The following is a 12230-nucleotide window of genomic DNA, read 5'->3' on the forward strand; positions in this document are numbered from 1 at the left end:
GATAAAAATTCGGACAGACAAATATATGTCATGAAGGCATTTTTTCAGGGAACGGAGAATTGTAAAAACAGAAAAAATAATAGACAAATCATATGGCAAATTTGAAACTAAATGTTTTGAAATCGTAAAAATAAGAAAAATCGTTAAAAATCACAATATCTTGGGCCCATACCATTCCTGGGTATGCGTCAGGATTCCAGCTATATATGAATATAACGCTGACATTAAGTTTTTACGGATATTTTTAGTATTTTTTTTTTAGTTTTTACAGTTATTTTTCCCTTGCACCATATGAAGTTTATGAAAACTTGTAATATTATCATGGGCTGTGCTGGAACTGGGGCGTGGCAAGATGGGACTTCTTCTCAGAATCTTTTCCTATAATTTGATTTTAAGAAATAAAATAGTGTATACATCGCATTCAAGGCTGTATCCAGGGTAAGTATCGGTTTTGAACCCCCCTCCTCTAGATTTTTTTCGACTTGTAAAAACGTAACAAAATGCATATAAACAAATTTTTATACAATATTTGGTACTTGTGTCTTATAGACACCACACTCGAGTTCTATCGAGAAGTGAAGTTTGGTTAATGTTAATGAAATAAAACAAAATATGATGCTTGATCAACAAAAGAATGACAGCTACATTTTAGAAATATGCGCCCGGAACGCAGAAATGTTGCCAAAGAATCGCGTAGAAATGAGCTCTGTCTTCTGTCGTTGCTGCCGCCCGCCACTTGTACTCCGCTAGGTTTGATTTTAAATGATGCGGGATGTACCTCGGTGTAGTTTATTCTTCCACTTTGTGGAACCCCACATTCTCTCTACTTTTTGAGTAGATGAGCCGGTTTCTGGGTCGAGAAAATTGGTTTTGTGGTTCACAGTCAAATGTGTGAATCCTGTTTGTTCCAGCTCAGGTGAGGTTAGGTTAGGTCTTGGTCTAAAAAACTGGTTCCATTAATCAAAGTTCACTTCTCGACAGAACTTGAGTGTGGTGGCTATAAGACACAAGTACCCAATTTTTTGTCCCTTCTCCCGGAATAAAAATTCTGGCCTTGGTTGCAATTAACCACCATATGTAAAATGGATGCTAAAATATCGTGCAAGTTAAATGAGTAATATTTTATGGATGAAGAATAGGTTATATTTTATGTTGGAAAATTCCTCCCATTTTGTATAGAAAAAGTCAGTTGAGGGAAGTCAAAAACGGTTTAAAATTGATAATTGGGAGATTGGCGATGAATAATACTAATTGTTGCCACCATTGATCTTGTTCTTAAAAATGATTTAATTTATCCTAATTTTAGCTTGTTTTTTTTTCTGAATAGTGAGTATTTATGATCTTGAAGGTTGGTATTACAAAAGACGGGAAGATGATTGCGGCAAAAGTCGATTTCTACAATGACACTGGATGCGACAAAAATGAGGCTGCATCGTTTCAAGCAGCATTACAGTTCTACAATTGCTATGATGCAGAGGCTTACAAAATTACACCATATGTAGTGCTAACAGATACACCGTCAACAACATGGATGAGAGCACCAGGTAATTTTAGCAGAAAGCTTACTAAAGTTGGTTTGTTCGATAGGATCACTCGCGACAAAAAAAGAAGAGAAAAAACATCCTTGATAATATTTGGTAAAACTAAAATGCGTCCTTGTAGATAGAAGACGGAATCCTTACTTCCAGGGCTCTCAGACATGCTGAATTTAAGAATCTAAATTCCCATAGTATCATGGCCATTATCGTTTTGTTTTTAAAGGAATACACATTTTGCAGACTAATAACTTTTGAGCAACTTCTTGGATTTTGAATATTGCAAATTTGCATATAATATGGATTTGTCTTATCAATATATTGTTTCGAAAATTTAGCTTTTTGGGGTCTTGTGGTGTATTGACAAGGGTCGCTCTTTACTTACCGTTTATTACCATCAGTTTGACCATTTTATTTTCAAATTTGCTCAGTTTTCCCTTTCCAGCTTGTTTCTTTTTTCAGTAATTAACGTAGTCGATTGACGAGAATTTGAATAGAATTGAGTTTCTGTAAGAAAACTTTAGCTTTCAAAACTATTTAAAAATCAATTTAGAACCAAATTTTAAAAGATGAATAGTATATGTTGACGGGTTTATTTGCTGCTATTCGCAAATTCTTTGATTTAGTGCCGAAGACAACTATATTTTCTTAACATGCGACGATACAGGCTGTAGATACAGGAATATTTCCTTTCAGAATCATCCTAATCTGGGAAGAGGATTTTAGACTGGAGTTCAAAAACTCATAGACTGAATTGTCACAAGGTTTTTGTAGGCTTGGGGTGCTGTGCCATTCACTCCAGAAGACCCTTGGAAACAATGATCGTAATTTATGACTGGTGTTTGTCAGCCAAACCAGGAGTATTTTCTCAAATACACCGAATGTGATGATTTTTAAGAAATACAGCAGGTTACTGCTCGAGGAATCTATCAGGAAGCCTACATATGATATTGAAACATTCCGGGACAATGCGAGAAAACGATTAAACTTAAAACACATTTTTCAAGTTATCTTTTTCTCCAATAAAAATTTGTTGTTTTGTAACATAACGCCTTCTGAATTAACATACATGACCTGTCGTAAATATAAATAGCGACAAAGACCACACTGCCTTTCCATCATAAACATAAACAACAAGTAGAACAACTGGGTATTTTTTCTTTAGACAGTGGAACTTTAAACCTAAATGATTACTTCGACCCATGTCCAAGGGCCACCCACAGCAAAACAACGAATGCAAATATGAAAGAAACTTACATTCAAATACGACAAAAAAAAAAGAAGAATTATAACAGTCCTAGCATCCTTACTGGTCGTAAAACAGTCCTGTTTGAACTTCCCTGAAGTAAGGACGCTAGGACTGTTTAAAAAAAAATAGTTTAATGGTAATATTTGAATGTAAGTTTCTTTTATATTTTTATTTTTAGTCTTTCTGAGGACACCCTTTGGATGTAGGGTCGAAATATTCATTTAGGTTTAAAGCTCCACTGTCTTAAGAAAAAATTCCCTGTTGTTTGTATTTATGTCGTAAATATATATTTTCTATTTCAGGTTCTGAATGCGGTATTGCTATGAGTGAAATAATCATGGATCACATTGCTTCTGAATTAGGTTTAGACCCATTTAATGTAAGATTGAAAAACGTTCGAACACATGGAAGCCCTGGTCATCGCCAACTACCCTGGGATGGAGAAAACTTCCAGAAGCTGATTGACAAATTGCGTGTTTCTTCTAACTATGACGAAAGGAAGCTTCGAATTCGGAAGTTCAATGAGGTGACTTGCTTTCACTTTCATTTTTTGAACTACTCAGCTTATATGATAATTTGTTATTGTCACTATTAATTTACAAATACTAATATATAAAACTGCAATGATACTGCAAATAAATGATGGGAAACAAAGTGAATACAGGAAGAATCAAAGTTGAATAAAATGAGTCTTGTCAGCTGTTGATTGTGCTGCTATAATGTTTCATGGGTGACTGCGAAAATTTTCTAGAGAGGGAGGATGGGATTGTAATCTGGAAAATATTTATTAATGGGAAAGATGTCTAAAAAAAACAGGTTTGCTTTTATTTGATTATGCGTATCTACTAAGAAAGTTTGAATATAGTGGATCAATTAGGCCCAAACTTCGCCCTCTCCAGTTATACAAATTAGGAATCCTCACAAGATCCTCGTTCTAAATAAGTATAATATTTACAGCTCTAGACTAAATTGTATGTATTAATTAGTTCCGTTCATACAACGGATAAGTACCAAACTACAATTTTTTTTAGTTTTACAAAATTTAGCATTTCTTTTTTAATTTGTGCTTTATAAGGGGTGAGGGACAAGCTCCTCATCTTCATGCGGCAGCCCATGTAATGTTTGACTTTATTAATAACGGAAAAATAAATATTTTTAAGACAGCTTTCGGTTGGACAGATGCACTATTTTGTTGTCTTTTGGGTAAGAAGGGGTTGGGAAGTAAGAATTTTTTGAAGGAAAGGCTGAAAAAAATTGATTATTTGTTAACATCATATGGCTTTAGAGGGCTTGATCCTCTACGATTGGCGTCATTGTTTTTGTATTTTTACCACAAAAACGGAGAACAGAGATTATTTTAGTTCGATGATAAATTTCAAGGAATAAAATTGCTGTCCCAACGTGCTAGGAAAGAGTGACCACATAATTTTTGCCTCTGTGTCTGGGTTATCAAATCGCCGCCCACGGGCAAAAGTGGGTAAATAAGCCTATAGCATTTCATCCCTATCACTGGTGTGGTTGCATCGGCATAGCTAGATGGTGGCTATTCCTTTGTTAGGATGGAACCAACTAAATGTAAAACATTATAATCCAATAAAAATGTATAATGATGTGCGAAGTCCTTCAGGGGGGGGGGGGCCTTCAACATATTCTAGATATTTTGGCCAACTGCGCTGCTTAAGCACGTAAATAAATTTTGAGGGATCACATATAAAATTCACCATTCACCAAATGAGCTTCAGATAATTATTAATTTCATTCTAAGAACTAAAAAGCTTTCCCGTTCCTCCCATATGGCAGAGATCAATCATTGAACATCCACGCCATCTCAGATTTTGGCTTTTCATAGGTGAAAAAATCCGAATGGCCATGTAGAATGGTTGACTCAAGGGTGGCAAACCAAGAATTTGTAAGAAGTAAATTATATTTACTTTATAAGCAATGGGAGAGACAACAGCAAATGATCTTCACCACAGTAACTCCTAGGGTTGGATCAGGGAGTGTTTTTTGGTGGGTATATGCCCCAAAAAATGTAAAGATGTACCTTTCTTCAGTACAGAAATTTACTAAATAAAAATAATATGTTGAATATCTTGAACATACAAGATCTCAACTGAAACAGGCCAACCATTACAAAACCAAAGAAGTAATTCTTGAAAACAGCGGTTTTTGAAAAGGGTATGGCCATTAGGAAGAAAAAGAAGAACAAGAACAAATAGTTGTTGTCAACCATTCTGCAGATATCACAATAGAAACAAGGAGCGGTTACCTATTTGAATGTACTATGCAAACGTCTGCACAGCATGTCCTTCCAAGTAAACTGTTAAAGTAATTAAAACACCTCAAAGTTCCACCATTAGTTCAAAGCGTGGCTGACTAAACTTGCTCAAAGAGGTCTGAACTCGAAATATATACCTGGATTATTCATTTTCTGGAATGCAAAGACCTACTGCGAGACATATAATTAAAACGGAGCTATCAGCTACTATTAAAAAGAGCTGACTACGTCTACATAAAGAATTCTGAAGTCGAAAGATATACCAGGATAGTCCAGTTCCTGAAATTCAAAGAGCCGATTCAAGACAGACAACTAGCAGCCACCTTGTATTAGTCCAAAGCACCTCATGTAAAGAAGCAAAAGGGAGAGGGCTAAATATTCTCAACTGAAAAGCCCATATTTCACCTAATTGAAGAAACAGAAGAAGAATTTTGGCTGCATACAACAAAGTGTCCTGAGCATTAAGAGAGGAAAAAAGGCAACTGCTTCTGTATTGTTGAGAGGAGCAGCTCATTGATTGTTTATATTTTTCTTCCCTGGGTTTTGCACATAGTAAGTATTGTATTCATTGTTTTTATTATTCTTAGTTTTTTTCTTTATTGCTTTGTTTATTTTCTTATCCCATCTTTTCTTATTTTTATATTAGTTTATTTCTTAGTTATTTCTTAGTTTGTTTTTTTTATTTTTTTGCAACGGTTAAATTCTTTCCCTTTTTCTACGCTGGAGACGCCTTCTTGTATACAGGCAAAATATTCGTTTGGTTGTTTTTACTCTTCTTTTTTTTCCTCCTACTGGCCACAGACCTGCAGTTTTCAAGATTTACTCCTTTGGTTTTGATATTGAAGATATGCTGGAGATATACTGAAGGCCTGTGGAAAATGCTCAACATATACTGAAATATAACAATTATACCGAAGAATCATAACTCCAGATGCGATACATTTGGTGTATACATGACTTGACTTAAGTTCTGTCCATCCTCGAAGGTCTTTTTGGGGCCTCTTCTTTAACCAGTTTATTAATATGCCTCCCGTAGGTGCTTCTGCTGTCGGCCAGGTGGAAGAGCTGTGGCATGATATAGGGTAAAAAGTATTCTTTCCATATCTTCGGGGGGGGGGGGGCGACCTCTGGGGCGAAAGCCGTGTACTCGTCCATCGAAAGCTATGTTTTGAAGACGAATGCTAGCCATGCGTTGAATATGTCCTAGCCATTTGAGTTGTTGTAGTTTTATTTTATCCAGTATTGTGAGTTTGACTTTCAGATTACGGAGAAGTTTGGAGTTAGGGACCCTGTCGTGGTAGGTCACACTGGCGATGCGTCGTATGAATTTGGTTTCAAAGGCAGGTAGGTGACACTGATTGTCATTGGGGCATATAGATACCTTGAAAATTACAAAAAAAATGTACTTGGCTTATTTTAATACTGGAATATCCATTTGTCAAGTATAGAATTTCATAGTTTGTGTATTCAATTTAAAGAATCAGAGTTCGACCTAAGGGACTAAGTTGGATTTTTAAGTAGATTTCTTTTTAAGTAAGGAGCTCTCTACCAAATAAACACACTGTCATATCATTCTGGACGCGTACAAATCCTATCCCTTTTGATTTTAAATAAAAAACAATTTTTTTTTTAAACTGATAGTAAGGAGCGAAATTAAAACTTAAAACGAGCAGAAATTACTCCGTATATGAAAGGGGCTGTTCCCTCCTCAACGCGCCGCTCTTTACGCTAAAGTTTGACTCTTTCTCTCAACTCTACTTTTCAAAACAGTAAATATTTAGTGTAAAGAGCGGGGCGTTGAGGAGGGAACAGCCCTTTCCATATACGGAGTAATTTCTGTTTGTTTTAAGTTTTAATGTCGCTCCTTACTTTGAGTTTCAAAAAAAAATTATATTTAATTTCTGGATTTTTTTTGAATTGATTCATGTTTTGAATTTGGCTCTCCGTACATAAATAATTAAAACGAAATTTGCATATTAATATTTTTTTGGCTAAATGGCTTTCTCACAGTTTTGATCGGACGATTTTGAGAAAAAAAGGAGTGGGGAAAAGGGCTAGGTGCCCTCAAATTTTTGGTTGCTTAAAAAGGCAACTAGAACTTTTGATTTGTTACGAACATTTTTATTAGTAAAAAATATACATAACTTACGAATTAACTTACGTAACGAACTTCTATATTCGTATGTTTTTATTACGTATATGAAGGGGTTCGCCCCCTCGTCAATACCTCGCTCTTTACACTAAAGCTTAAATTGTGTCCCAATTCCTTAAGAATGACCCCTGAATCACAAAGGCCGTAGAATAAATAGCTGAAATTTGTGAAATTACTTTAGCGCAAAGAGTGAGGTATTAGGAGGAGGTGAACCCCTCATATTTCTAATAATTTCTGTTCGTTTAAAGTTTTAATGCTGTTCCTTACTTTCCGTTGAAAAAACTTTTCATATTTATTTTGTCATTGTTTTTTTTTTTCAATTTTGCTAGAAAACCTTGCTCCCCTTCATGGAAATTCTCTCCCCCCATGAACAATTCCTCCATGGAAAGATTCCCCCGCGTAACCCCCTCCCCTCAACCCCTCCACCCAACCAAAACAAAATCCCCCTGAAAACGTCAGTACACCTCCCAATAACCATTACTATATGTAAACGCTGGTCAAAGTTTGTAACTTGCAGCCCCTCCCACGGGGACTTTGGGCGAGTAAGTCGTCCCCAAAGGCATAGTTCCTAGGTTTTTCGACTATGTTTAATAAAATGGGTATCTTAGTATTTTGATCCGGTAACTTTTGGAAAAATTGAGCGTGGGAGGGGGCCTAGGTGCCCTCCAATTTTTTTGGTCACTTAAAAAGGGTACTAGAACTTTTGATTCCGTTAGAATGAGCTCTCTTCGAGCATTCTAGGACCACTGATTCGATAAGATCACCTCTGGAAAAAAAGGGTTTTAGGGGGTGTTTTCCCCTATTTTCTAAAATAAGGCAAATTTTCTCAGGCTCTTAAATTTTGATGGGTAAGACTAGACTTGATGAAACTTGTATGTTTAAAATCAGCATTAAAATGCGATGTAATCAAAATTCCCTTTTTAGAGTTTCGGTTACTATTGAGCCGAGTCGCTCCTTACTACAATTCGTCACTACGAACTGTTTGATAAAGAATTATTACATGTGTTTTTATTTATAGTTTTACTACACGTGACTGATTGTTTGTAATTCATACTGGCAGACTTGACTGAATGATTTTAAATCAGCGACAATGAAAATGAGGCTAGAAGGGCTTGAACTAGCCAAATTGAACCAGGAACGTTGTAATGAACTAAATTATTGATTTTGAGAATCATCACTCAAATTCCATATTAAAAAAAAGAACTAACAATTTTATCTTTCTATATCAAGGGTGTAAAAATATGAACTTTTGGCATGTTTGTATTCTTCCTTCACATTTGTAAGTTCGTTTTGTCCTATGAAAGAAATGTATATTAGGATTAGATATGAGTTTATTTTGATTCAAACTTAGTAAGAAAAATTTTGTGTGAATGTGCAGTTATGAAGGACATTTTATAAGTTGGCGGAGGCGTAGCCTATTTCAAATGGGTTTATTAAATTTAGGAGTGGAATGAAGGAACTTAAATAAGAAGAGTGTCTCTATTTGGTTGTATTCTGTTTAATAACGGCTGATCATTTGCTGATAAGACAATCTTGATCCTAGAATCTGTGATTCTGAGATCCTGACTGAGTTCCTTCGGTAAGGAGATCATAGCCAGAATATGCATGGATTAAGTATGTTCAGAATATTATAAAATGAATTAGCTACAATCAATGCAATCTAAAAATTAGTTTTGGGGGACGAAATATGTCATTTCCTAAAGTAACGTTGACTGACCTGGCAACGCCTTAATTTAAATGTTTCCAGACTCAAGTCTGTCATCAAAATATCCAAGCTGAGCGCCCTTAAGATCAGCGTCCTGAATGAAACTGATCATTGTTCGTATCATAGTTTAGTTGTAATGTAGGAAGTCATTTTTATGAATGGCTGTATGAATTCGGGAACCCCTTGAGATCTTCCTCAATTAAATTTTAAAGTGCAACAACCCATACAATGAACTTCAAATATACAGCTGACTTCACAATGCTGTACTTGTATGTACAGAAACTAGTGGCCTGCTAAACCAATCCTTTGTCTGAAGGGCAAGGGTTCGATTCGTGGTGTCGCCAGCTATTTGGTTTGGGCTCAGTGGCGTGACTCTGTAAGCTCAGCCAGAGTCGACCCAGCTCTAAATAGGTGCCTGGAGAAATCTAGTGAAGGTAAAGAAGAAGGGTGTGCGAAAACCCAGGATGGCTGGCCCCCACCCCCTCCTCCCATTGTACTGCCTGGTTGAAGGGCCTTGAGACGGAGATCAGCACAACTGGTTCGGACCTTAAGAAGTCTAGTGCCGTATCCTTTATTTTTTTTTTTCATATAAACTGAATACAAGTGAAAGCTTTCGAAGAATCCTGCATATGCATCTCAAAAATATAAATTCGTGAGAGGGCCAGAGAATTATTAAATGGAATTCTTTGCTCGCAATCAGTGTTACCACCCTTAGCAACTTTGTGCAATGTTTAGTGATTTTCTGAAACAGTAGCATGAGAGAAGTAGCAATCGATTTCTCATGAGTCAAACGCACGACAAAATTAAGCTAATAATTTTTGCGCTTTGGGATAGGGAAATTAAATAGAAGAACCTAAAATTTTCCTTCTAAAAATGGACGATGGAAACCTAATAATCCGTAGTTCGACTTATACCAAAAACTAATGAGATGACCCCCTCTCATATTTATCAGTATTAATATTCCTAAACAAAGAAAAATTAATGCATGGAGGAGGATGCAAGAAGAAACTAGTCCTATAGGGTCCAGTGTTAGCCAGTGGCGTCGTTGAGGAGGGGGGCAAAGAGGGACAGTCACCCCCCGCAATAACCTGGAAAAAACTGTGATTTATTAAGCAGTTTTAAACCTGTTTCTTGTTTTGTCAAACTTACTCTTTACTTTGAGCAGATGTTTTTCTAATTATTCCTTGTTCGTTTCAACATAAGGGAAACGAGAGAAATAGGGGTCTATTACACTTCTCGATATGTTCTACATTAATTTTTTCCCAAATATACTGCCTTTGAAACCTTGTCGTCAAGTAAAAATGTGAGCCTAGTTAATGGCACAATTGAAAAATGTCTCATGCTTCCTGTTTCGCCATACTAAGGTCACTTCCCCCCCCCCCCGATATTTAAGGTGCTTTTACTTCCTAAAATCTATCAGTCCAAGATTAGATTCTCTTTTTTATAAAACTTTCAAAAGTGGAAATGAATGTACTCTCTATATCTGTAAAACATCTACATCTACATGTGTAAAAATAGAACAGAATCGAAACCACTGAAGAATACGAAGGTAGATTTACAGTGAACATAATTTTCTGAATAAAACAAAATCATTGAAAAAGAAAGTAAGTGCTTTTTATAATGATACTTGTACTATAATTAGATTGGTCAAATCTGTTGTAGTTTAGTCATGGAATTTGGTAGAGGGGGATCCGCTCCAAGAATCATTTAATTGTTTTAATTTTTGTTTCCATTATCTAATTGAAACTCCGATTATCTTATTTGTCATTGAAATGCCTAATAAGCGCTGATAACGTCCTATTCCCTTACGTTCGGGATTCACAAATTACCCATAAATGTAGAACTGCTTATATATAGTACCCTGCTGACTTCTTGCTATTTTCACTTTCCTAAATATTTTTTTTAACCAGCTCCAAAAAGACATAAATGTGCTAAAAATTGTGACTGAAATTAGTCGCATTCCCCACAACGCCAGCACTACTTGTGGGACACTTGTGGGCCACTACTTGTGGGATCTCTACATCAGCATGCTGTACGAAATGTCCGCTGAGAATAGAATAAAGTGAATTTAAATAAAATATATATATTTTTCTCACAATTTAGAAATTTTGTGTGCATGTATAAGCTGTAAGAAACCATTCTCCTTTTCTATTGAAATCAGTTTTACCATGCAGCACTGGGAGACCGAGTTTTGCTTTTGAAGGGAATTATAGACATAAAAACAATATTCAGTGTAATAGCCAGATTTACGCAAGGAAAACTGTTGTGTAATTTCTATAAAATATATTTTTTTAAACAAAGATACAAAGAGGAAAGTAATTTTCAAACTCTAGGAGTCAATTTTCCCTTCCAAATAGCATCCCTGGCAATTTTTAATTATTTAAGATTTCTGCCTCAATAATGCTAAGAGTTGCCCATATTTTCTGGATATTCTTTGTCAAACAATGCCCAACGTATAAGTTAATAATTCTAACTTTATTTTCCGAAAACTTTCAAATATGAAATACGGTCACTACTTAAATGTGGGGAATATGTCACAATATAGTGTCACACAATGTATGTTAATACTTTGACTTATCCTGTACCTTTACTTAGACAGCGCAATTGCGCTGCCTAACATTTTTGTTTCGGCTTTATGTGGCTTGCTTATGTCAATGCTATTTTTTAAGATAAATCGGCGAACCCGTAAACGAATCAATTTAGTAATATTTTTAATAATATTTCAGTAAATCACGCATATTTAGAGTTTAGTACGATTAATTAAATCTTACAGAGTCGAAACCCATTCGAAATTAAGAGCAAATGAATAGCGCGATGGCCATTAGAATAAAGCTTGGTTCAATTTTGAGATTGATAATCCTGTGCTTGGCGTGGGGATTGCGGGAAGTGGAGGGAGGATATGTACTGCAGCATTAGTGGTGAATCTGGTTGAAAAAAGCCTACTACTGTCGTCTGCAGCAGTTCAGGCAGCTTATTGCAAACAATTTAAGTAAAAGTCATGCACCGGTACTTATATGTATGATTATTTAATGTGTCTATTATTAATAATGTACTGCGCATTGTTTTTAAATTCACTAAGTAGTGTGTTAGTTAAATATTTGCCTTTGTCATAACTGCCTGAAGAGCACATACTTCAGTAGCACCCCCTCTTGTCCCCCCACATAAAAATAACGTAGCTACGCCCCTGGTGTTGGCTCTTGTTGGCATTGTTTGCATTAGTAAAGGCATGTTGTATTTAATGAAGAGGAGGGCTAATTTGTTTGCTGCGAAAGGGGACTAAACCTCCGACCAACCCATATCTCAGACATGTC

General features: G+C 35.8%; 1 protein-coding gene across 2 annotated transcripts in view; it reads left to right on the forward strand.

The window, feature by feature from the left end:
* The first annotated feature begins 1350 nt into the window (after positions 1–1350).
* LOC136028056 (xanthine dehydrogenase/oxidase-like) overlaps positions 1351–12230 on the forward strand; it is a 103875-nt gene continuing 92995 nt past the window's right edge. For both annotated transcript variants that reach the window (XM_065705649.1, XM_065705651.1), the window contains exons 1-2: positions 1351–1544; positions 3087–3310. In XM_065705649.1, coding sequence (XP_065561721.1) covers positions 1373–1544; positions 3087–3310 — 396 coding nt within the window. In that variant the 5' untranslated portion in view covers positions 1351–1372. The remainder of the gene's footprint in view (positions 1545–3086; positions 3311–12230) is intronic.

Source organism: Artemia franciscana, chromosome 6 (assembly GCF_032884065.1).
Source record: "Artemia franciscana chromosome 6, ASM3288406v1, whole genome shotgun sequence".
Classification (NCBI taxonomy): domain Eukaryota; kingdom Metazoa; phylum Arthropoda; class Branchiopoda; order Anostraca; family Artemiidae; genus Artemia; species Artemia franciscana.